This window comes from Corvus kubaryi, unplaced genomic scaffold (assembly GCF_017639235.1).
Source record: "Corvus kubaryi isolate FWS band 111438036 unplaced genomic scaffold, C.kubaryi_AGA036_p1.0 37189, whole genome shotgun sequence".
Lineage (NCBI taxonomy): Eukaryota > Metazoa > Chordata > Aves > Passeriformes > Corvidae > Corvus > Corvus kubaryi.
In genome coordinates, this window is record NW_024581054.1 from 187561 (window position 1) to 213661 (window position 26101).

The 26101-nt window shown below is 54.6% G+C and overlaps 1 protein-coding gene across 2 annotated transcripts; it reads right to left on the reverse strand.

The window, feature by feature from the left end:
- Window positions 1-830: 830 nt before the first annotated feature.
- Window positions 831-26092, reverse strand: PLEKHM2 (pleckstrin homology and RUN domain containing M2). 2 transcript variants are annotated; one of them, XM_042022178.1, is made up of 20 exons: window positions 25958-26092; window positions 15467-15573; window positions 15206-15315; window positions 13968-14067; window positions 13340-13427; window positions 12675-12861; window positions 10405-10464; window positions 7898-8132; window positions 6082-6834; window positions 5746-5815; window positions 5575-5665; window positions 5227-5291; window positions 4790-4878; window positions 4085-4217; window positions 3814-4004; window positions 3462-3527; window positions 2841-3000; window positions 2451-2630; window positions 2251-2367; window positions 831-1912 (listed from the first exon to the last, which is right to left on the reverse strand). In XM_042022178.1, exons 1-20 carry the CDS (start codon window positions 26015-26017, stop codon window positions 1775-1777), a joined length of 3000 nt encoding a protein of 999 aa, XP_041878112.1. In that variant the 5' UTR covers window positions 26018-26092; the 3' UTR covers window positions 831-1774. The 2 variants fall into 2 exon arrangements, with proteins under 2 accessions (XP_041878112.1, XP_041878113.1); XM_042022179.1 differs by lacking the exon at window positions 10405-10464 and having other exon boundaries at window positions 25958-26060.
- Between the last annotated feature and the right edge of the window lie 9 nt (window positions 26093-26101).

The window sequence follows — 26101 nt, forward strand, 5'->3', positions numbered from 1 at the left end:
GCAGGCCAAAAAAAAAGGCGGGATAAAATTGAAACAGAAACGGAGAGCGAGAGGAATTTTGGGGGGCACACGCCGTTCCCCCCCGCCCCGACCAGCCTGGGGAGGAGGATGAGGACTGGCCACCTCGCTGCGCTGGTGGCCGCGGGGCGGGGGGGCTTGCGGGGGTCTCGCCGCCTCTCCCGGTGCTTTGAAATTGGAACTTCCCGCGGGAAAATGCTGCGAGAGGTGGGGGACGGCGGTGTCCCGCCCCCGCCGAGGATTCCTATTTTTAGCGCTGCGCAGGGACCCCCGGGGACCCGGTTTACTCCATGGCCGAGGCACTTCGGTGGTTACTGAGGGGGAGGACGTGTGAAGCCTCCATGTTCCAAGCTTGTCCGCTGCCAGTGGCTGCCTCGGCCCCAATATTTTCCCCATGCCAGTGGCTGTCCCAGTCCCGATATCCCCCGAACACCCTCGTTTTGATGTCAGAAGTCAAGGAGGGTTTATGAGGACAGTGGGTGGCGCTGGGGGCTGGCCCCATGGTTGTTTCTTTCCTGTCTGGACTGGATCTCCCAGATCCAGGGGACTGGGAATAACTCCTGGCTCCAGAGATGAACAAGGACAAAGCATCAAGACTCTGTGCCCTGATGGGTAATTCCTACGAACGTGTCCCACCGCAGGGTTAACGCTGCTGCGGTTGAGCGAGGAGATGGGAGGTGCACGTTCTCCCTCTTTTCATCCAAATATCCCTTTCTCCCCACCCCCCGCCCGAGCCATTCCACAGGCTCCGAAGTGACGGCAGGAGGAGGAGCAGCAGCCACTGGTGGCAGAATCTGGCGTAGGGCCAAGGCTGAGTTACCAAGGTCTATTTATTTGGGGAGGGGGAAAGGAAGCAGATGTATGTACATATACATTCAGTCACGTACGTTTCCTCCCACAAAAAGGCCCCGTGAACGTATATTACATGAGAAGGTCTCCAGGTTATTATTATTATTAATATTATTTAAAAGCTGGGGTTGTGCCCCAAAGTGCTCGTTGTGGAGCGCAAGTGGCGAAGGGTCCTTGCTGGCCTCAGGTGCAGTGAGTCGAGGAGATGGGGACGTGTTTGGTGGCAGCCACGTGACAATGTCCCTCATGACACCTGAAGAACGTGGAACTCCATCTCTTCTCCCCCAGTGCACAGGGCCAGCATCCAAACCACAAACCGGCTGCTGAGATTTCCTAAAACCATCTTTAAAGCCAAAGATTTGGCCCCATTCCTTCTTCCTTAGCCTCAAAGCTCCTGGACAGGCTGAGAGGGGTTCAGTGGTGTCCGGAGGCCCTGGGCGAGCTCTGCAGGAGAAGGAGGCAGAGCGGTGCCGTCCTCAGTGATTGTATGAGCAACAAAACATGCACGGTAGCGATTGAGTGTTCCCACCTCGCCCCTCCGCGCCCCGACCCTGTTCGAAAATGAACAAGTCCTCAGTCCTGCTCCCCACCACAATGGGGATACTCGTCCCAGCCCACCCCGCTCCCACCCTCACCCTCACTACTACTGGGATATTATTCTGTGAAAGGCAAATTATTTGCCCCGTGGCAGCTGGACGAGGAGGAAGGCGCAGGTGGTGAAGCGTCCGGCTGCTCCCCAAACCACGCCAGGTGTCCCCGGCTCGGTGGAGAGCGCAGGGTCCATGCTGCAGGCACGGCCCTGGTGGGGACCAAGCGATGGCAGGAGGGTTTGGGGTGCCAGTTGGCCAGATACAGACCCTGGATCCCCAAAAATGGGCCCCCGTGAGCTGTCCTCCCCTGGCCAGGGTTAACACCAGGGGTCCCGCTCGGCCCGTCCCCGGCAGAGGCTGTCACTGCGCTGCCATGCGCTGTTGATGAGGCTCTGGGCGTCCTCACATTTCTTCTTCACGGCAGCATCCAGAATGGCCTTGTGCTGGAGATCGACCTGAAACACGGATGTGGGGCATCAGGAGAGGAACAGACAACGGTCCCTTCTCCCTCTCGCTGTAAAACCACCTCAAATCCACATGGGAAAGTCGCCTGTGTCATGAATATGGTGACAGCAGGGCTGACCCAGGTTCCTCCCACTCCCCTTGCCAGCACTGGATGCTCATGGCTTGTCTTGCCAGGCTCTAAATCCCACATCCTGTGGTTATATGGACCCAGAGGAACTCTGTGGCTCTCCTGCCCTTTGTGGGAAAGCTGGGTTCACCCTACAGGGACAAATTCACCCCTCTGCCCTCCCTCCTGCGATGAGGGTGTGAGGCAGCCACACATGCTCACTTGGTAGATGTTCCTCCACGCGACGTTCAGCGCTGACAGGAACCTCTCCAGTTCTGTAGTGCAACTAAAATAGAGGACCCAGGGGGGCAGGAACTCCTTGCTGTCCTGAGCAAACTCCTAAATACCAAGAGAGAGGCTGGGTGTCAGCACTGGGTGCTCACCCAGCCCCAGGTCAGTGGGTCCCAAAGGCCTGCACTCACCAGGATACAGTACTCCTTGCCGGCCTCTGTGGAGACAGCAGTGATGTCCGTCAGCTCCGCGGTGCCCAGCGAGCGGAAGAAGCTGGTCTGACAGTCCTCGTGGCACGTGAAAGCCTTCTCATCCGTCAGCACCAGGCAGCAGGGAACGCACGGCGTCGGGGCAACACCCTGGGGGATCACCTGTGTGGGGCAGGGAAGGGAGGGTGAAACCTGGTATGATGGAGCCCCATCTCCATGGGGCCCCCTGTGGGGAAGGAAACCCTCCTGGCTCAGGATAAAGCTGCCTGCTCCATCCTGCCAGACATTCCCGCTCCCTTCGGCAGTGCCAAAGGGGCTCTGGGCAAAGGAGGGGGTCAAAGCACCCACGCTTGGGGCCTGTCCCTGGCTCACCCCTTTGGAGACAGCCTGGCAGAAGTACTGCATCCAGTCTGCCATGTCCTCCTCGTTCTCGGCGCTCAGCTCCAGGGAGGGCCGGTCTGTCAGGATCACCTGGAAGGAGTGGGGCCGGTCGGTGGTGTTGGAGCGCCGGCATCCCCCGCACTGCTCGCCGCTGGGAGAGAGGGGGAGGAGGGAGATGAGCGGGATGGAGGGGCCAGCATGAGCCTGAAAACAGCCTCCAACTGCCCTCCCTGGGCAGCACCTCACCCCTCTTCCCAACACCCATTTCCCATCTCTGACATCCCCTGGGATTGCTCCGAGGACCATCTCCAGGCTCTGCACATTGCAGGAGAGCTGGAGGTGAGCACAGTGGGTCTCCCAGCATGGCTCTTAGAGGGATGTGTCACCCTTCAGAGCCCGAGGCCCCATCCAAGGAAGGAAGTGAGCACATTTCCAGTGGCATGCACTGGAGCCAAAGCAAACGGGCACCTGCCCCCAGGCAGGAGCAGCCAGGATTCCTGCAGCATGGACCAGGTCATGATCCAGCTCAGAAGCCCTCCCTGGACATCCCGGGTAGCTCCTGCTCCCCAGATCCCCACTGAGTCTGGGTGCTGTGTCCTACCAGCCACTTACCCCATATTGATGGAGAGCAGAGGGGTGACGTCCGTGCGATCCGGGTACTGGTACAAGATCCCGTTGCTGCCGTTTGGGAAGATCAGAGGGGGTAACTGCAGTCAGGTCAGCTCTGGTCCCGTGCCTTTGGTCCTACAGCCACCCCTGCCCTGCCCTCCACCCACACAGCCCTGTGGGGTCACATTCTTGCTGCTGGGCACCCACAACCAGTGGCTTTAGCCACCAAACCAGTGGCTTGGCCCCTTTAGGTGCCAGGATGAGTCCTCTCCACCTCCCACGCAGCTCCCGGACAGCAGACTGCTCCCAGCACCTTCTCCCAACAGCCCCATCTGACCACAGCCCTGGTGCCCACCTGAGCACCACGAAGCAGGGCTTCCACTGCTCCTTGCCCAGGTAGGAGGTCCCCGCCTTGTAGTGCAAGATGCCGTCCTTGGTGACGGCGTTTTCCGCCGAGGAGCAGCTGCTGCTGGCGGGTCCCAGCGCCTCATCCATGGGGTCTTCCCAGTGAACGAGGCCGTAGAAACGCACAACCACGTTGCAGGCCTGTGAGAACCAGGAGGAGTCAAGGGAGGCTCCCGCGAGCCTTCGTCACCCGCAGCGACGGTGGCGATACCCAAACTCACCTCACACTTGGACTCCTGCGCCACAAACTTGGCGAGCGCCAGTTTCTCCATGGTGGCATCCGTGAGGATACTGGGATATGGGGGCTCCCGGCACCCTTTGATCATGGCTGACTTCAAGGAGACCAGGAAGAACCTGAGAGGAAGGCAGAGATTTCTGACAAGGCTGGGGCAAACAGCCCCTTGTCTCTCTCATACACTCTGGTGCCCAAGGGGCTCCCCTTAACCGTGGGCCTCTGGTCTTCCAAAGAATCACAAAATCAAGCTACAGACCAAAGGTGATGGGAGGTTGCAAAGTCTGAACTCCAGAAAGGAGACGGGTGACACTGGGAGGTGGGCACTCATCCCAGAACAGATCCCAGTTATGACCTGATGGTCACCTCCCTGAGGTGACAGCACACACAGGGACCTGGGGACACGCCTTGGAACTGAAGAGTTCGTCCCTACTCATCCTGAGTGACACAAAGGACACGTGGTCTTCATTGCCCAGAGCCCCAAGGCTCAGACTGAGGGATGGGGTGACTGTTTATCCAGGGAAGATACTTAGGTTGTATCCATGCCTGAGGCATTTCCAGCTGTCTGGTGGCATCAAACTAACCCCCAAACCTCCCACTGGTGGCAGGACTGTCATAAAGGGCTGTCTCCGGAGTCTCCCACATTCCTCAAGTTCAAGAATTCCAGAGTTCCATGCTCCAGGTCCCCACTCACTCGGTGAGAGCCACATCAGCCGTGTCGAGCAGGAATTGCTTCCTCCGGTTGGTGCACACCAGGGTCACTGTCTGCTGATCCAGCCCCACCTGTGCCACACAGGAATGGTTAGAGAAGCCAGGCACGGGATGAGGGGCAACAGAGCAGGGATGACTGGGCTTCTGGCCCCGGGGAGAGGGTTAGTGGTCACTCCGCTGCCCATGCAAAGATGGGAGCAAGGTGGGCACCCACAGAGGTGGCATTAGAAGGGGCATCACTTCAACTCTCCCAGTCTCAAAGGTTCGCTGCCCAGAACACTCCCCATGGACACAAACACACCCCATGGACACAAACACACCCCACTGTGATGCTCCTGGCACCTTCACCCTTGGACAGGCGAGAACTGACTCCCGACTCGCCTCTGGCTGCCCCTGGCCACCCGCCCCGGCCGGGCTCACCGAGATGTAATCCAGCTCATTGTAGGACACAGCCTCCTCCACCATGTACGGCTTCTCCGCTGCCCCTGGCACAGACACAGAGAGCCATGTGAAGGGGGGCACAGGACCCCCTTTGCAGCAGCAGCGATGGACCTGCAAACCGAGCCATGTCCCAGGCAGCACGGAGCCACGGGACACGTGTCCCAGGGCTCCTTGGGGGACAAGTCAGTCGGAGCTCCCTACTGTAACCAGGGGACACAAGGGAACTGGCAGTGAAGGCAGCGAACTGTGGTGGCCTAATCCATGGATAAGCCACAGATGAAGCCCCCCTCCCTGCCACTGAGCCCAGGGGCTGTCAGGGTGACGTACCTTTCCTGATGAGGTACACATAGCAATCCGTCAGCAGGACGTAGATCAGCTGCAGGTTCCCTTCCATGTGCCCCGTGCTCATTCGGATCATCTGCATGGAAAGAAAAGAGCGCTCAGCCCTGGGCTGATGCAGGCACAGAGCTGGTCCTTCGATCGATGGAGATCCCTTACCCTGAACAACTGCTCCTCGTTCTCCCGAAAGACATGGATCATCAGCAGGAGGAGATGGTTGTTATCCACCCTGTGGAGAGAGACAGCAGAGGATGGACATGGTTGTGAGGCCGGGTGAGTCCTTCAACAAGGGCGATCCCCTTCCTTGTTGAACATGCCCATGATTTGGGCACTTGTTAGCTCCCCAAGACCTTTTCTTCCTGACCCTTTGTGCCTCCTCTTCATCCTGGAGAAGGATGGGCTTTGCCCCCAAACCAAGGACAAAGGGGAAAGGCGTCAACTTGAGCTCAAGATTGTTTGGAAGATGGTCTCCCTGCTGAGCAAACCCATCCTCACCTGAACTCGGAGGGATGGGTCAGCTCCGAGGGGCTGCCCTGCCCTTCCTCCACCCCAGAGTCCTCAGCACTGCTCAGGGAAGGGCTGGGCTGCTCCTTCTTGGGCTCACAGAGAGCCGGGGGGTTGGTGGTTTCTGTCTGGCTTGTTTGAGGTTCATCACTCGTCCTTTCAGGCTCCTCTACTGCCCCAACTGCTTCTCCCTCTCTGCTTTCTTCTTCTTCAGGAGCCTCAGGGCTACCAGAAACATGTGGCGGTTGGCCAGGCCCTGGAGGGTCATGGTGGCCACCACCTGGTGCAGCAGCGTTTGGACTCTCGACGGTAAATCGGTAGAAGTCCATGGGGGCTGAAATCCCCTCGCTAAAGTCGCCAGAGGACGATCCATCTGGGGTCTCCCCTGGCGTGCCGGTCCGAAAGGGCTGCCCAGGGGGCTCCAGGGCGGCATTCCAGCCCCCGGGGTCCAGCTGCCCGTTGAGCCTGTCCATGACCTTGCTCAGGGGCTGCCCCACGCTCTCCATGGACGTGTCCTTCATCTCGGGGATGCGCAGGGCCAGCGGGCCGAGGGCGGCGCGCTCCCCGCCCTCCTCCGGCCCACCCGGGGCAGCGGGGCCCTCGTCCCTCGGCGGCTCCTCCCTGTCACTGAACCCGTTGACGCCGCTGTCCCCACTGGCCTCGAGCGCTGCGGGTGCTGGGCTGTTCACTGCCTCCTCAGGCTTCACCTTCTTCTTCTTGCCTGTCTTCTTCTTCTTGGCCAATCTGTGAGAGAGAAGAACGTCACTCACTGTGCCTGTTTAGACTCTGAAATACGCAGGGGGTCCAACCCTTTCCCAACGACATTCCTTTGCAGTTTTCCCTATTGCAGAGAAATCCTTCTATCGAGAACCTTGCTCAGTGTGCAGCTGTATAGAGCCCCCATCTCTGTGCTGCTTTTCAGGAGACACAAGGTATGGACACTTTTTCCTACCTATCTCAAAAAGAGGCATCACTGCTGACACAGCACCTTGAGCTTTCTTTCAGCTGTAAAGGGATCACAAATGGTTGTGGAGCTCAAGTGATGTGGGAGAAATCCCTGGTTGAGATCAAGAAGCTGGGAAGGGAGGACGTCTCTAGAAGTGGGAATGCCGTGTCCCCGCCTGCCAGAAGAGGGAGATGCAGGCTGGAGCACACCGGGATGTGCTGAGGAAGTGTTCCGGCACCCACCGCACCCAAACTGCTGCCAGGTCACCCCTGCTTGGGAAGCGAGCCCAGTGCTCTCCTTCCCTGTGCCTGCCATGTGGGATGATGTGCAAAACCCAGCTCCTCTGCTCCTTCCCCAGGAAAACTGGGCACGAGAACAAAGCACAGCCCTGCTGGGCGGGTTTGGGGTGTCCCCATCACTGGGTGTGAGCAGACAGAGCCTTGAGCTCTTTGTCTGGATTGAGGGCTGGGAGGGATCCCTGGGGATCTCCTCTGCAGGAGTCATACGCCCAAACACCGGCCAGGAGCTCTGCAGAGGCATCTCTTGTGACAGGTTTGGCCACAGCTCATTGACAAAAGAGGAGGAGGGACGTGATGGGAGAGAAGATTCAAGCCCCAGAGCTGCTGCAAAGCTGCCACCAGCTGGAGAGAGCTCCACATAAAAGCTCATGGATTACTCTGAGCCCTCTGACACACACATTGGCAGGGAAAGGGGGTGATGTGGAGTCAGCACAAGGACCCGAGCCCAGCCCCACAGGGCTGAATAAAGGCTGCAGCACAAACATCGTCCTTGCTGGGATAGAGGAGGTGGCACATCCTCAACATCTACCACCCCTTCTCAGGCCAGCAGCTCTGTCCCTACCTGATGACCTCCAGCTCCGTGCAGCTCTCAGACTGGTCCGTTCCTTCGGGGGTGGCCTCTGCCTTGTCCCGGGAGGCCGCGTGCACCGGCGTGGTGTCGGCAGAGGACGGCGCCTCGGCCCTGTCCTCGTTGAAGGGGTTGTGGCGCTGCGTGGGGCTCCTCACCGCGGCCCTGCTGCCGTTGGCCTCCGAGGCGGTGGAGCGCGGGCAGCTGAGCATGTCCGTCAGGTCTCCGTCTGCAGGGACAAGGCGGGAAGAGCGGATCAGCACCAGCTCGGGCTCCTGCACGGAGCCAGATCAAGCCAAGCTGGGGACTCGGGGCACTGTGTGGGCACCCTCCTGGCGAGGAGGGACAGGGAGGCCAGCGTGAGACCCAGCACCCCCCTGCAGTTCAGAGAATGCCTGAACACAACAGCTCCATCACCCAGGAGCCGGCAGCCGGATTGAGGAGCAGAGGCAGTGTCTGTAGGAAGAGTTTGAGGGGACTCGGGGCCGTTGTTCCTGAGCAAGATGACAGCGAGCAACGCGGCTGCTGGTTCTCCCCTGCCTTAGGGCCGTGGGAAGGGGCTTGCTCGGCTTGAAGGGCAGACACAGAGCCAGCCCATGGAACAGCGATCCTGAGGGAGCTGGCTGCTCTCCTCTGCTCACACAAGACACTCACGGGGGCTGGAGTGTGCTGGAGGGAGAACACAGCACTCATGGGGGTCTGAGGACAGCAGGTGGCACAGATGGGGCAGAGCACGAACAGCTGGGCCCATGTTAGTCTTCAGAGGGAAAAAAAGCAGTGGAGAAGGGCTGCAAGAGTCATGCTGGGACTATTATTATCCATTATCCATCCAAAATCATGGTTAAAGGAAGGTTATCCATGCCCTTCTCTTCTCCAGCACCATTCCTGGTCTGGTGGAAGGTGTCCCGGCCCACGACAAGGGATTGAAATGAAATGATCTTTAAGGTCCCTTCCAACCCAAACCATTCCATGGTTCTATGATTCCTTTCCACAGCCAGCTAAAAAGACCCTTGGGAAGAGAAGCACAGCCCTGGCAGACTGATTTGGGCTGTAGGATTTGAGGTGGAGAATGAAACCTCTTGTAAAACTCTAATCCAGGCAGTTTGTGCTGGATGATTCCAAAATGCCACTTTGTTCCCACTAAAAAACCTGCCTCGGAGCAGGGTGTGAGCTCTACCAGGGAAGTCAATCGGGTTTTAATACCTGCATTAAAGGGAAATTCATGGAATTGCTTAGGTTGGATAGATCCTCCAAGATAATCGAGTCCAACCATAAATAAAACAAAACAAAACATTTAAAAGCTGTTTCAGCCCTGGGTTCCCAGGCTGCACCACCAAATCCACATCACTTCTTTGGCCTAAATCCTGCTGGTTCTGGTGAGACAAAACAATCTTTGTCCAAAATACAGAATTTCATCCCAAAATGCATTTGCTGAAAATGGGGAACAGCACAACCTTCTTAACCTCTGCTCTGTCCCCACAGCGAGGAATCCATCTGTGAGCTGACCTGGCAGGGGGTTCTGATGACAATTTCCCTGTGGCTGAGGAAGCTCAGCCTGGAGCAGTGCTGGATCCCAGCAGCACCACCCTGCACTTGGGAGCTGTGTGCACCTCAGATCCAGAGGGATCTGCCCCCAGTACCCCTCAGCTTCTCCCAGCCTCCACCCAACACCCACACTGGAGCTGTTGGCTGCACCCTGGGTTTGGAAATGTGGTTTGTACCCTCCAGGGACAGGTTAAACCACCTCTGTGACATCCCTGTGCGTGGGGAAAGAAAGAAGATAAGAGGGAGCGTGTTAGAGCCCAAGAGCAAGCCACATGGAATTCAGGCAGATTTGCCCAAATATTCCCCAAATATTCAGGTGGTACCATCAGGCTCCATCCAGCTTTGAGCTGTAAGGGATGGAGTGTGGGTGTGTTTCCTCTGGGGGTGAAGCAGACAGGGTCCTGCTCCAGTGGCACAAAGAGAATGTCCACAGGGGCTGCATGTGGAGGAAGAACAAATTCCTTTAAGCTGGGCACATGCTCTTGGCCATAAAGGCCACAGGTAGCTGGTAAGTGGGCTTAAAAAGTGGTAAAATCAATAAAAATAACAAATGTAGTGAGCCAAACTGAGCACGGCCATGTGCTGGATGTTGTGGCTTCACGGGAGAAGCTTTGACTCAGGACAGGATGATGCAGGGAAAACAAAACCTCCCAAATTAATCCCTGCAAAATGCCCAAAATTAAAGGCAGCATAATTAGTTCAGCTGTTTTCCAGGGCTTTCAGGAAACCAATGATGGTGGATCAGTTTTTCAATCAGCACCCTGTGTGCTTTACCCCACAGAGGAAATCTATGGCATGAGGGCAGCTGGCACATCCCACATTTTGGGCCTGTACGGAATTCCATCAGGACAGGGCAGTTGGTTGTTAAAGAAACAAACATGGGAACATGCAGCAAGCTCAGGGGGCAGCAATGCAGAGAGGAAACCAAAATGCTGTAAGAGATGAGCGTGTCCCACCTTCCCAGTCTCTGCTGGGCATGGTCTGCATTGCTGGAAAGACATCTCCAAAATCATAATCTACAAAAATGAGGGATAAAACTCAGGATTAGAAATACAAGTAGTGGGGAGGGAAGTGGGGAGGGGGGAGAGTGTGAAGGGGATTTGGGGAGGGAGATGGGAATGGGGAGAAACAAAACAATCGTCCACTGGTATCTGAAACACATGAGAAAATAGGGAATGTGGATGTGAATGGAAACCAGCTGCACTGATGGGTGTTCCTTCTGGAACAACAGTGTTATGGGAGCTAGAAAGGGAACAGGGAAGGCCCCTTTATTCAAGCTGCTGGGAAGCTAAACCAGATAAACAGTGTCACCTAAGGCTTGATCCTCTCTGGGAAGCAATTTAGTCTCTCTGTGCCTCCGTTTCCCCACTTCACACTTACCTCCCATAGATACTGTGATGTTTGACTCATGAATGTTTGCAAAGCCAGGGATCTGATTAAAGGGAAAATCTTGTCCTCTGATCCTACAATCCCCAGTTCCACCTACACTCTCAGGGTAGAGACATGCTCCTGTTGAAGTGATGAGCATGGTAATAGTCACAGGGAGAAGTTAAACTCCTCCATACCAGAGGAGCAGCAGTAATTCCTGCCCTCCTGGATCCTGGTCCAGCATTCCTACATCAGCACCAAACCCCTCTGTGCATGGGGAAACTGAGACACACAGCACAGCCATTGCCTGGACACATGGAATAGGCTGAGATGATGCCAGACACAAAATCCATCTCCAGAATCTCCTGGATCTCTACTCCAAATCCCTCTTCTCTTGAGCATTAAGCACCCATCCACCAGACAGGCTGGAGAATGCAGCCAAACCCAAGGGACACCCAGTGATAGGGACAGGCAGGAGGTGTCTGGCACCAAGACATGCTCTGCTGAGGGAGGAGCAGGAATACAGACCCAGGGATGCAGCAGAACAGCTGCTTATGCCAACCCTCTGGGGACAGAGAACCTTATTCCTTTGATTTTTATTTCTAGGCTCCTCCTGCCTTCTCAGCTTCCTGGGATGCTGGAGATTTGGCATGAGCAAGTCCCTGAAATCAAACCCTTTCCTGAGTGCAGATGTGGGTGAGCCCAAACCAGTGCTGTGCTTCCAAGCCCTTTGTTAAAATAACTTTAATGCCCATCCCAGGCTGTTCCTTCTCAGCACCTTTAATACCTGAGGTTCTGTCTTGCACATCAAGGGCAACTGGTGACCCTTGTCTTGAGGGAACCCATCTGTGTGTGGGTTCAGTCCCAAATTCCCTGCATCCAGCTAACAGTTCATTCCATTCCAGTTCTATTCCAGAATCCCCTTTGCTCAAACTGACAAAACCCAGGATTTTGGATTAGGAACAGCATCAGCAGAGCTGCTGCTTCCTGCGAACATGGGTGCAGGACAGGAGCTCCCTGCTCTGGCTGCAGTGGGTTCATGGGGCACAAGGTACGTGTCTGCCCAGGTCACCAGGAACAACATCCAGCCTCTCTGAAGGGATAAGGGGGTGAGTAGGACAATTTATCAGCCTGCTCAAGATGTATGAACAGGAAAAACCAGCACCTCTGAGACCACTGGCTGTCTGTCTCCCAGACTGCAGACACAGAGAAGACTCTGGAAACTACTCCCCACCAGGTCCAGCACACGTGGGTCTCTGGACAGCAAAACAAGCACTTAAAAACCTCCCCTGCAGCCCTGTGTCCCTGCTGACCTGGAAGCCACATTCAGATACAGGCACGGCCTTCACTCTGTGGGGAGATTCCTCCAGTTCTTGCTAAGGACAGGAATGGGGCCTGGGAAAGTCCCTCTCTCCCAGTCAGAGGCACAGAATCATCACAGAATGGTTTGGGTTGGAAGGGACCTTAAAATTCACCTAATTCCACCCCCTGCCATGGGCAGGGACACCTTCCACTAACCCAGGGTGCTCCAAGCCCTGTCCAACCTGGCCTTGGACACTTCCAGGGATGGGGCAGCCACAGATCCTGTGGGCACCCAGTGCCAGGGCCCCACCACCCTCCCAGGGGGGAATTTCTTCCTCATATCCCATCTAAATTTCCCATCTTTAATTTAAAACTCTTCTAGTTTAAACTCATTTCCCCCCTGTCCTGTCTCCCAAGGATGTAAGACAGGAGAGACTCCCAGTCTGGCTGTTGGGTCTCTTGCTTTGGTCTCTTCCAGTCTAAAATTTGCCGCCTTATCTGAAGGGGATGTGTGAACAACACAGCCCTGCCCACACCATCCCCAAAACCCACTGACCCTCGCTGGATGGAGCAATGGCACTGTCGTCCCATTCCAGGTTGGTGGAGGTGACAGAGTTGAAGGAGTTGAGGGAGAGGCTGTCGGAGCCGTGCACGGAGCTGGGCAGGCGCTCCTCGAAGTCCAGCAGGTACTGAGGCTTGTAGTAATCCGGCATGTACGGGGCCAGGTCCAGGTACGGAGCATCCTGCAGGGCAGGGAGCGCGGCGTGAGTCAGGCTCCAGTCATTGTTACTGGCACAGCTGGGGGGAAATGCCGCCCCACCAGAACAGTGGGACTGTCCCTTGAACGTCCCCTCTCAGTGTCCATTTCAGAGGAAACCCAGCAGTTTCACCGAGGGTTATCCAGTGGATTTGTGTTTCCTGGAGGGACACCAGGGTTTCGTACCACACTTGCAGAACTCAACTCCTTTATCCCCACCAATCTGCCCTGCAGCTGCCTTGTTCCTCCTCCAAACAGTGAAGAACTGAGCAACAGGAATAAATCCCATTCTTGGATCCCCAAAGACCGAAAAGTCTTTCCCAAAAGCATCAGCATCATGTTTTCAGCTGAAGGTCAACAGGAAGGTCCACCCTGGACCAAGTCCTGGAACCTGTCCCACCCTGGACTTTCCCTGCTCCGCGTTCCCGCTCTCCCAGAGCCGGGAGAACAGATCAAACACTCACCAGGTCCAGGTCAAAGCGGATGAACTCCAGCCCAGACACCAGCGTTAAGAACAAGGTCAGATGATCGTGACTGCAGACCAGGGCGTTCCTGCCACAGGGACGAACAAAAGAGCTTTACAGAGGTGGGAAAGAGGAGAAGCAGCTACAAGGGCCCTTCTGCTTCTTTGGAGGTGTCTCTGAGCTGCCATAGATCGGCCCCAGAGCTGGCAGCCCACTCCTTGCCTCCACAGGCAGCCACTATGTGCTGTCCCCAAACTGAGCTACAGCCACATTTCCAGGTGTCCAGCAGAGCCAGGTGCTGTCCCCAAACTGAGCTACAGCCACATTTCCAGGTGTCCAGCAGAGCCAGGTGCCTGAACAGGAGCTCGGCAGCTCCTTGGAAACCATGGAAAAATATAAAGGGGACTGCAGAGTAAAAGCAGGAACTAGGAGAAATGCTTGCAGGGCCTCACAGAGATAAGAGGACAGTGTGTCCACATCTGGGATCTTTAAATCAACCAGGTAAACCCCACAAGGAACAAAATCAAACCCTGATCAGCTGCTTGTCCTCCACTGGCAAATTCAGGCTGGCTTCTGACAAGGAGGGATGTCAAACAGTGCCCAAAGGAGAAGGAGCTGGGATACTCACTTGACATAATACTTGTGCAGCAGGCTGAGGTTCTCCTGGAACAGCCTCAAGTAGCTCTCCAAGGAATTTTCGTTGAGGGCAAGGTACAGCCAGGCCCGGCCTGGAATACAGAGCAGCAGAGAGATTTATCTGGAAATACATGAGAAGTGAAACAAGCCTAGAAATAATAATGAATTAGTTAAAACTCCTCAGATCATTCATTTGTATCATTTGAGGGGAGCAACTGTGGGGGAAATCTGGGAGGGAAAATGCCAGTGAGGGATTCATGATTTGGAGTAAAATTGGTGAGAGACAGGTGAAGAAGTAGCCACACAACTGTGTATCCCCAGCAAGATGGGAGCCCTGCCAGAAATGCTGGGAGAGGTGGAGGGAGAATGGCTGTGAATCACCCCAGGTGAGATTTGACACAAATTCTGGTGCAGAGAGAGGTGACAGCGGAGTCTGCTCAGCTCTGCTCTCACCAGTACAGGCCCAGGACATGGAGGATCTGGGCACCATCCTGCGTCAAAAGCAGGCCTCGATGGTCCCAAACATCTGCTATGGACAACTGGGAGCAGGGAAAATGCAGAATCATGCACATGACTGCTACAGCAAGATGTGGGGCAAGAGGGAATGCTCCCATCTGCCAGGAACCCTTCCTGAGGGCACGGCCCCACAGAGCTCCCATCTGCCAGGAACCCTTCCCAAGGGCACGGCCCCACAGAGCTCCCATCTGCCAGGAACCCTTCCCAAGGGCACAGCCCTGCAGGCTTCCCATCCTTCCCACGTGCTACCCTATGCCAGGAACTCTTCCTGAGGGCATGGCCCCACCAGACTCCCATCTGTCTGGAACCTTTCCTTGGGTTTCAGGGCAGCAGAAGCTGGGCTACACCTCAGCACCTGACCCCGAGGCATGGTGACATTATTTCTAGAGACCTCACGTGGTCACAGCAGGACTCCCACCTCCTTGGCACAGGCTGCCCAGGGAAGTGGTGGAATCACCATCCCTGGAAATGTTGAAACTACATGTGGATGTGGCACCTGGGGACATGGTTTAGTGGTGGACATGGCAGGGCTGGGTTAATGGTAGGACTCGATGATCTTAGAGATCCTTTCCACCTTTAATGATTCTGCGATTCCTTTGCCTGCAACCTGGATTCCAATGGCTCCCTCAATCCACCAGCAGCCCCAACTCCTCAGCACAACCTGGACCTCCCCAGGTGTCTCCAGGCCCAGAGCTGGGGACACTGAATACTCACTCCGTCCCAGGTTGGTAGCCACGTGCTGCAGCACTTCGATCTGTTTGATGGCTTCCCGGCGCGTGAAGTGAACGACCAGCACCCAGTACCCTGAGGAAAGATCTTGCAGCCTGGAGGAAGAAAAATCCCAGGGAAAAATTAAACAAAAGCTTCATTATCTCCACCCCAATCCCTGCCTAGATGCTTTCCCCATGCTGAGGCTCCACACCAGGCTTTTTCCATGGGGAACAGCAGCATCCCAGAGGTGGGCTCCAGGCTCACCCGTACAGCAGAGCGTGGTCCAGGTGCTCACAGAGCCGCTGCAGGACCTTGTCGTGGTTTCTGATGGCCGGTGTCTCATCTTCACAGGCAGCAAAGTAGCTCTGCAGCTGCAAAAAGAAGAGATGGGATGGCTGGAACGCCCTTCTCCAGCCCACGAGGAGCAGGTGGAGCTGCCAAAACGCTCCTATCCAGCATTAAACAGTTTTTTGTGACCTCTCAGCTTGCAAAACCCTGACACAGGTTTTACTTACAGGGCATAGCTGTTGGTTTTGAGAGGACCCTAAAGGCAGTAACTACAGGGAGAACCTTGCCCAGTGTCCCCACATCTCACAGCCCAGCAGTGCTGTGGTGGGTGAACAATCAACTTCTTGTTGGTGAGCAGCCTCTTCCCTCCCAGCCAACACTACAGCGGGGTCTGGTGGTTCCTCTGCAGCCACCACAAAGTGGTTCAGAGCAGAAATAAACCCCAGCTCTGCTCTGTTTCCGGCTCTGACATGGATGAGGCCTCTCCTCGGTTTTGCCAGAAATCCCCTTGTACCCAAATCCTATATCCCTTCCCAGCTGACCCACCGGCCTCCTCCTGCCCCCGGAGCTTACGGATCTATTTAGGTCCTGTCTCACACATTCTCGGCATCCAGGCAGGGAGATTACTTTCCCAGGATGTAATCTCAGCTGGATAGGCCATGGCTGTTTGCTGGCAACAAGCAAGAACAGCTCAGCTGAGCCACAACAATATTATAGACAATATGTGTGTTATTTTAGTGACCTGACACGTCTTTCCCAAACCTCGCTAGATGATAGATGTGTAAAACTTGACATTATTGTGCTTGTCAAGTCTGACCTGTCCCCCAAAACAGGTTTCTCCTCCAGAATTTTTACTAGAGAAGGTCCTTTAGAAAAATCATCCAGACTTGATGTGAAGTTATCCAGGGGTCAGAGAACACCTCACAGCCCCTGGGAACTGATCCCAGCAACACTCTTAAGAATATAAACATATCAAGCTCCAACACCCTCCTGGTCTGAAGACCTTGAATCCCTCTGGAGCTCTTAGGTAAGATGGGGAGCCAGGCATGTTCCTGCATGGAGCTGGTCCCAGCCCTTACGTGGGAACAAACTGCTGAGCCTGGAGCATCGCAGCCAGAGTTCCCTTGTCTGATGGCACAGCCCTGCTCTGCCTGTCCCTGTCCCGTCTGTTCCGCAGGTGAATCCCCTGGGGAAGCAGATCCACAACAAGGTGGTGTTTGCAGAGGCACCTGTGGGTGCTCCGGAGATCCACAGGGGTTTTCACAACACCCAGGTGAGACCTGGAGCATTTCAGCTCAGTAGCTCCTATCCATTTTTGGGGGGAAGCTGTTCCAGAAGATTCCCACTATTCATAGGCAGCCCACACTGAAACAGAGAGGAAAATGCCCTAAAATCCCACTATTTAAGAAAAATTTCAGGAGGTACTTGCAGCCAGTGTTTGAAGCTGCAGCAAGGACACCAGAGGAAGAAAGAAAATCATAATTTAGAGCCATATTCCTCAGGTGATGGATAGATGGAGTCATGGGGATGATCTCCAAGAGCTGGAGCTCACTAAAATATCCCATTTTTGGGAAAACTGAGGCAGAAGCAAAGGTCTCACAGGACATGAGCCAGCATTTGAAGGCAGAAATTCCCAGCTTGTCCCAACCAGGCTGTGGGTTCTGCAGGGAGCTGGGGCACTCCTTGGAGGAGGTTTCTGCAGGCTCTGTGCTGGATTGGAGAAATGCAGCTGTGGGGGAGAGCTGGGGGGAACAAGAATGAATCAGGCATTTCATTAGCTCACCACCAAAAAAAAGGAGACACAGCTTGGGGAGGTCAGTGTGGAGGGAACTTGGAGCCTGTCTGTGCCTCTGACTGGAGGAATTCCTCGTGACAAAGACACTCCAAGCCTGGGCAGCAAAAGAGATGAGGAAATAGAAATATTTCCTCTTTTTTCTTTCCTCCTTTCCCCCCCAAAATAACTCAGAACTTTGTCACGCTCCTTCCTGCAGCCAGTGCACAGCTCCCATCCCTCTCCATGGATTGACCTGCTCCCGTCATCCAAGGGTGCAAACTATTAGCAAATGGTGGTTGTCTGCGTCTAAAAAATGGCTTTCTCTTCCCTAGAAAAGCCCAATCTTCCCCCAGGAAGGGGTTTAGGTTTTGAAGGGTTTGTTCTGTGTTACACCAAGGGTTGGTGTCCCTTTTAGCTGCTCCACAAGGAGCCCTGAGCCTCCTGCTCTGCACAAACCAGCTCCCCCTGCATCCCCCTTCCCGGGGAGGCTGCGGGAAAACCCAGCCCCATGGCCATATCCAGAGCAAACCCACCCCAAAAGGCTCAACCCTGTCCCTGTGGCACATCAGGAGCCAGAGGATGAGCTGGTGTGACTGTGCTGTGCTCTGAGTCACGGGGTCACACCAGCCCAGCGAGCAGCAAACGCGTGCTCAGCAGCTTGGGATTGGGATTCTGGCACTCCGAGTCACGGCCCTTTAGGAGCTGCGGGTCACAGGGAAGCTCACAAGGGCTCACTCCCACTGAGATGTGCCACCACGGCCCCATACAGCGTTGCACCCAGGGATGGTGCCATTTCCAGCATCCCTCCAAAATAAACACAGCCCAAGGCTTCCAGGGACCAGCCAAGGGCACGCACAGCTCACTGGAGCACAATTCCCAAAAGAGATCAGGGAGATGAATCCCTGCCCAGCCACCACCTGGCCAGCGAGGAAACAAGACACAGCAAGCCTTGGGATCTCCTGGGTGCAGTCATCCCTCCAGCCAGGGTGGGGAAAGATTTGCAAAAGCTGATGGGGAGGTGTTTTTGGCTTGGGAAGAAGGGTGAAGACACACAGAGAAAAGTTAGGATGAAACAGCTTTTCTAATTGGGAAACAAAGTCCAGCTGCACCATTTTTCAAAGATCCAATTTTGTAGGAAGTACAACCGCAAGCATCATGGGGAATGATCCCAGCACCTGCCCCTCAGCATGGTGATGGCAGGAGTGATGTGACACTGCCCCGAAAAATGGCATTTTATGGAGTGTTTATATGGAGTCTCCTGTAAATAATTATAAAACACACATGGATAATTGAACCAGCCCCTCCTTCAGCAGTCAGACCTGTCTGAGAGGTGGTGACAAAACTTCATGAGGCATCCCCAAAGCAGTTCCCTGACACAGCTGGGCAGTGAGCCGGGCTGGAGCCAGGGAAATCAGGAAGGAGGCAAATAATTGGGTTACAAACATCACCCTGGGTTTTCTGAAGAGATGCTCTTCCCCATGTCTCCTCTGCACCCCAAATCCAGAAGGAAGGGCTGAAGGCTGGCTCGGATGGAGGACTCATGAGGGGCATGGCAATGCCTGGAGCCCTGACCCGCGGCTATTTATAGACATTCCTGTGGCCAAAATAAGCACTGCTGGCATGCAGAAGGCATTCCTGCCATCCACCCACCGGGACCACTCTGCACCCCAAGCAGGTCTGAGCACCAGCGCTCGTGGGACAGAACCTGCTAGGGGAGAGGGCCACAACAGCTCAGCCACGGGCTGAACACACCTGGGAGAGCCTGGAGCAGGAGGGTGTTTGTCCAACGGGAACAGAGACCTGGCTGGCACCGGGGAACACTCGCACCTCATCCCCACTGAGGAGGAGGAGGAGGATTTAATTATTTAATTGCTGTTTATCAATCACAAGTTCATTTTTCTGGCAGTGACACACCCCGCTCCACGCTGGCATGCACGAGAGAGGCTTTTCCTTGCACAATTTTATAACCTGTTAATTGCAGTGGTTCTCAACGAGGGTGAAGTTTTCCAGGCTGATCCGTAGAAGGGAAGCCAACAAAACATCAGGGAGGTGTTCTGGAAAGCCCATTCCCAAATCTAATCATTCTTGTGGTGGCTCCTTTGAAATCTCTCCTGTAATTCTAAAAACTTATTGGAATACTGAAATAGTCTCCTGATCTGTTCAGGGCTGGCCACAACCCAACTGAGTCCACATCTCTCCTCTGTAAATCTGCCCTGCAGATGCTTCACCAGCAGCTGTCCAACATCAATTCCATTTCACTTGTTCTGCTTGGTATTTCCCTGCCAGGGCAAACACGGTGAAAGAACAACAAACATCCCTTGCACTCCTCAGCTCCTTAACTGGGATGAGAGAGGGGAGAGGTGCTTCAAAACCCTCATTCCCGCCCACAGTTCATGGACTGAGATGAGGGGTTTTCCCCAGCTGGAAGAGCTCAGCACTCTCAGGAGCAATCCTGGAGCTCCAGGGAGCACAAAAAAGGGCGACTGATCTTGTCCCAAACGACGACAGCTCAGTGCCAAGGGAAGACCCAGTGGGAAGGGCCAGGACAGACACCTCAGACCTGTCACTTTCATACCTGCTAAGGGGGTACAGACATTCAATGGCAAATGGATAAAGAGGAGGCTGAACTCCTGTACCTGGAAAACTCCTAGTTTTCCACACCATCCACAACAGCAGGCTGAATTTCATGGCACGGGTGCTAGTCTCTCTCTTACACTTGTATGACACAAACCCCTAAAACTCAGCTTTAGCAGGACATTTTGGAAGTCACACACACGATCTGACTCAACATTCCTTACAACAAACTTCCAAACCAGTACTGGCCTCAGGGCCCAGCTTCCCACTTCATGGGCATCACCTGGATCTTTGGGCTTTTGCTAGGAAGAACACACCAGGCACACTCAGAGCATCAGCACCTGGAAGGCACCACGAGTGCCACTGGAGCAGCCTGGAAATGTGGAGAGACAGGAGCCTGACACAGGTGAAGCTGAAACCCACAGCAAAGTTGCTCCTTGCTGGAAACACTGAGCTTTGATGCATTCCCAATCCAATGCCAGCAAGGTTGTCACCTCCCGGGACACATATGCTCCTCAGCTCACACCCCCCCCCGGCTTTTCCAGGGCTTTCCTTCACTATTTCTAAGCAGCAAAGCTTGCAGCAGGCTGAACCCATGTGTGGCTCAGACAAGGATAGGATTTTTTCCAGTGGGAACGCTTAGGGAGCATCCTGTTCCTCTGTCAGAGTGAGCAGAGCAGGGGCCAGGCACAGAACTGGCTGCAGCGGAACAGGATCCCTGAGCTAACCAAAGGCAGATGGGAAGGTCACATGCTCAGCATAACAGAAAAAAATAGATATTATGGGGAAAAAAAAACAAGTCCAGTGGCAAACACACCAGAAGCAAGCAAGGTGCTGCTGTCCCACGGAGCTGATGCTCCCTCACACGCTGGGTATCGCAGCTCCGAGTCCTTCCCCACTGACCACAGTCTCTGGCCCGTGGTTAATTCAGTTACACCTCTTGGACCAGTTCACCACAAGTGGAGAAAGCTGAAATCACTCAACAGCCACCAAAATTGTGCAATCAGAGGCAGAGAGGCTCAGAGGCCTTGCTTTAGCTCCTCAGGAAAACCATGGCCAAAATTCACCCTCCTAAACCAACTGCCCTCCCAGTGAAACACTTTGTGTTAGAGGGAGGAGAACAAAATGTTGTCCACCCTCAGCTCCAGAGCTGATTTTGGGTGTTATAGAGGACAAACGTCAGTTTAGGTACCTGCAGAACCCAATCCCCTTGAAATTGTGGACAACGAACCTCGGATCATCACAAGACCTGTGGTGGTCAGTGTGACTACCAGAGTGGCTCCTGGATGGCCAGGCAGGGAAGTTTCCTGATCGCTGGGATGAGGCAAGAGGAATTTCTAAAGAGATAAACCTTGAAATACTCAAGCAACCTAAGCAATACACAGCTGTGATGAGAGCAGAACCACAGCACCACAGAGACAAAGCCCCTGCAGGCCCACCAAAACACATCTGTGGACTTGTTAAAAGCACCTGGGTGACCCTTGTGTCTTGTCTTCACGGACAACTCAGGAGCTCCATGAGATTGCTGCTACCTTCACCCACAGGTTTCTGGCAGCTGGCAAACGTGGTACACGTGGCAAAGGAACAGGCAGGACTATCATCTTAAAGTGGTCCCTGCAGCAGCGACAGATGTGGCCTGGAGAGATGAGTGAGAGAGAGGAAAGAGCCTGGCAGAGATAAAACCCCTGTGGTCTTTGAGCCAGCGAGGTGCCCCTCAGCAGGGAACAGAAGGCAAGAGACTGTTTGGCTGTTTTTACATCTCCAGAGCTGCTGCCTCCATGTCACAGCAGTTGAGCTAAATAAATCCAGCCAGGCAGAGATGAGCACATTCCCTACGTGATTTGAGTAGGGATGCTCCACTCCAGAGCTCCCTGCTCCTCTCCAGGGCACGGGGATACTAAGCCATGCCCAAACCCACCCTCTCTCACCATGCAGGAGCAGAGGTGTCACAGCAGAGCTCAGCAGCACAGGAGACTGCAAAGGCATTTCAAAGGTACAGGGCTAAAAATCCAACCCAGAGACAGGCAGCAAGGGCTCAGCACTAACTTGCTGTGAGGGCAGTGGAAACCTTCCCAAAGTCATGCAGAAATGGAGCAGAGCCAGAGCTTTTGGCAAGAACTCCTGCAACGTCAGCAAAAACCACCGCTCCACCTGACTGACATGCACCAAGGATCAGCTGCTCCAGGGTTCATGGCAACGTGTGTCCTTCAAAACCAGCAGAATGGCCTGGAAACCAGAGAGGAGTCCCAAAATCTGGGATTCTGACCTCTTTTTTGATTTTTACATTCAGCTCCTGGAACTGTCAACAATAACACTGTTTAAGGACTTAGTATTTTCACCACCTAATCCCAAGTAGGAGAGCACTAAACCCCTCCTGAACCCAGGGAATGTCCAGGAAAACCCAAGAGAACACAAACCACCAGCTTCATGGACCAGGGAACCTGTAACAGCTCCTGGCTACCAGGAGATGCTTGGCCAAGGTTGGATTTGAAGTTGTTTGCATTTCTGGTGTGTTTAGAGTCCACCTGGGCAGCACCAGGAAGCTGCTCTCATCCCACTGCCACCACATACAGCAGCATCTCCTAGAAGGAAACAAGCACTTGAGTGAACAAGGGCCTGCACACTGAGCCATAACATGCCCATCTCCAGCCTTCTGCCCCTAAATAAAATATAAAAAAAAAATAAAGCCCTAAATCTTTACAAAAAGCAAGGGTTAGGCATTAATTTGTGCAGTAATTTGAGCTGGAACATGGCCCTCTTAGCAGGAGTGGAACTGAGTGGGAAAAGGGAAAAGAAACGGTAACAAGACAGAAGTAACACTGTCCATCTGTGCAGAAAGCATCACTCTGGGAATTAATTTACAGCTCCCAGGGAGGACACAGAGGACAAGCAGTAGATGGGAAACCAAAACCATGCTCCCAATTCCCTTGGAACTGAAGCAGGGACCCAGCTCTCCAGTGCTGAGCTTTCCCAGCCTCTCCTGAGGCCACCAAGAGCAGAAACCTCTTGACATCTCTCTGGTTGGAGAAGCCTGTTTTGCCTAAGGTAGGTGTTTTCCTCACTTTTTGCAGTGGAGGCCTGACTTTACACCTCTGACCTCACACCTCCAAAATCCATGGCGGAGCTACCACTGATCTCCCACTGGTAACTGGTAACACACAGAGAATCCCACAGGTTGGAATTACCCTCTGCAAGCAAGTTTGCCACTTTTCCATCCGTGCTCCATCCCTCATGTCTTTCCAGGAAAATAAGAGAAATGGTCCTGTTCACTGAGGTTTGAGGGATTTGCTTGGAATCAAAGCATTTTTTTGCTGTGGATTTGTACAGAATTCACCCACCGCTTGTGCTCAAATTCCCCATCCCTAAAATCCAGCAGCACTGGTAAAAACTGAAATTACAGCCAGATACTGTCACAGCCCTGAGTGTCAAACACTGCCCCAGGGCTGTGCTGCTGCTCTTCTTCCCCATCCGAGGCTGCCAAGCACAGGGTGCTTCCCCCATGGCAACTCCATGAAAATAGGGCATTTTTTCTCCTCTTTGGGTCTGCAGCCGAGAAAAGAAAACCCACACCATCACCACAGACACATCCAAACCCTCCATCCCACACCTGCACCGGTGGTGAAAGTAAGGAGTGAGCAACCCACACTGTGAGGAAGCTTTCAAAATCAGAGGCAGGATGCTCGGAAAACTCCAAGCCCCATGACACAATTCCAGCGCCAAGGAGTTACTCAAGACAAGGATGAAAGAGAGCAGGATTTCCCAGCACAAAGCCACTTGCTCCCTTAACCTAGTACTTTACTCTTGCCACTCACAGGGAAAAAAAGGATCAGGGATTACAGGCTGAAGTCAGAGAGGTCAGTGCTCTCCAGAGGTAGCAGCTCCATAGCAATTTCCCTGAGGAAGGAGAACTGCATCCTGGGGGTAAAAAAGTAGGGTGGGATTTCACCATGGCCTGAGTTTGATTTTACTAGGATGGTAGAAATCAATCCATCACCCTGAAGTAGGTTCCTACACTTCCCTGAGTTTTGCTCTGAGCAAGAATGAAGAGACAGGATTGGAAAATCCCAAAATTTTCACTGCTGGACCAAGACAGGAGTTGGCAGGGATCGGGCAGGCCAAGGTGTGTTGGCAGAGCTGGAGCTGAAGAGTCCTCGTCAATCACAAAAATAATTAAAATAAACATCATGTTGATTTTTTAGCATTTCCAAACGTGATCTTCCAAGGATTTTCTGAATGCAAATAAATTATGTCCGACCAGTCCTGCATGGGAAGTTGTATTCCTTATATGTACAGGGAAACTGAGGCAGGAGCATTGCAGAGCATTGTGACAGAGCTCAGAGCAGGATGAACATCCACTGATTTCCAGATAGATACAAGATTATCCTTAATTTTTAGAGGACAAAAAGGCAAGAGACCAGAGGTCAGGGTCATCCATGGAAGAAAAAAGCTGGGAGAGGTTTGCACATCCATCCTATGCCCCAGAGGCAGTGTCCAGCCATCCCTTTCTTAATAGCGCCAGAATTCACTCGTGCTGGTCTTCATAGGACAAGTTTTCATGGATGAATCTGTGTTAGGACACACTGCAGAGCACAGGAAAACTCCTATTCCATAAGGCAGAGGAAACCCAACAACTGGAGTAACAACAGTGACTCCAGACAGCCTTTCCCCCAAAACCTGGGACAAACACAAATGAAACTCCTGTTTCCCCTGGCTCCTGAGCAGGGGTTCTTTTTCAAGGATGGTTGGAGCTCACGTGTGGGCCAAACCAAAACTTCCAGCACGTCCTTACAATGCACTCCTTTGGCCTTCCCAAAGATTCCAGCATCCTGGTCCTCTCTGTGCCTGTCCTGGTCCCCCCTGTGCCAGCTCACAGATGTTTCCACCACCAGGATGGGCTTTAAGAAACCATCCGAGGAGAAACGAGAGGCAAGGAGAAGGTGAGAGCACACGTGTTCAGAGCCCTATTTTGAGGGCACAGAGCAGGGCACAGGAATGAACAACACATCCCCTCTGTCTATGGGGAGAATGTCCCAGGTCCTGCCCCTCTATCCCGTGCCCTGGACATGCCTGGCTGGAGGGAAAACCTCTAGAAAGACGGTTTTAGGCTGGACTCCAAATCCCTCCTGAGTAGAGCCCCCAGAAGAGGGGTCCCCCCAGTCCTGTCCTTTGAAAAGGGGAACCCTGGGTGGGAGAATCCTAGTATATCCCAACCAACTGAGACAGAGGGTCCTGGGGGTGACCCCACACCCCAGATGTGCCACCCCCACCACCAGAAAGGCTGCATCCAACTTCACACCCTCAACATAGGTGGTCTCCAAGGACACCCCCAAAAGTGCCCTTGACCCCACACTCCTGTATCAGAGTTCATCAGTATCCCTGGGATGTTCCTTGGGTGTGGGGGTCTATAGGATTGTCCCCCAGCCCCACACCTCAGGCAGGGGGTCCATGGGGACCCATCCTTCAACCCAACATCCATGGCAGTGGTGTGTGTCTGACGGGTCCCCAGGAGTGTCCCCCAGCCCTGCACCTCTGGCAGACACAGCCCCCACGTGCACCCCTGGGCAGAGGGGAGTCCCCAGGGCTGTCCTGGGGCTGTCCCCAGGCCCACAGCCCCATTCTCAGCCACAGGACAGAAAGAGGTCCCAGAGCTGTCCCCAGCACCAGCTGAGGGGGGTCCCCATGGCTGCCTACAGGCCCAGAGCCCTTGCAGAGCAGGGTCTCCTGGGCTGTCCCCAGCCCTATAACCCGGCAGAGGAGGGTCCCCAGGGCCATCCCCAGGCCCACAGCCCTGGCAGAGCCGGGTGAGGGAGCCCCAGGGGCTCTCCTAGAGCTGTCCCCAGCCTCACAGCCCCGGCAGAGGGACTGTCCTCCCGGCTGTCCCCGGCACAGGGGGGTCCCCACTCCCACAAGGGGTGTCCCCAGGGCTGTCCACCACAGCACAGCACCGGCCTACACCCCGGACTCCAGGACTGTCGTAGGGCTGTCCCCAACCTCGCAGCCCCGGCAGAGGGGTTCCCCAGGGCTGTCCCCAACTCCCACAGCTCAGGGGTGTCCCCAGGCCTAGTCCCCTCAGCACCGCGGGTCGGTGTCCGCAGCCCCCGCCGTGCTCCCGCTCCCACCTTCTTGACGGAGAGGGAGATGTTCTCCAGGATGCGGTCCTTCACCTCCGCCGGCTCCATGGCGCCTCCGCCCGCCGCTGCCGCCGCGCGCCGGGCCCGCCGGGCGCAGGCCGAGCGCCGTCGGGCCCGGCGGGCCCGCTCCTG

Coding starts and splice junctions, on each gene's coding strand:
- PLEKHM2 (XM_042022178.1), bottom strand. CDS start 26,017: ATGGAGCCGGCGGAGGTGAAGGACCGCATCCTGGAGAACATCTCCCTC. Junction 4,218..4,789: donor GCTGATGTGGCTCTCACCGA/GTGAGTGGGGAC, acceptor CCTTCCTCTCAG/GTTCTTCCTGGTCTCCTTGA. Junction 3,528..3,813: donor CCCTGCTTCGTGGTGCTCAG/GTGGGCACCAGG, acceptor CCCAAACGGCAG/CAACGGGATCTTGTACCAGT.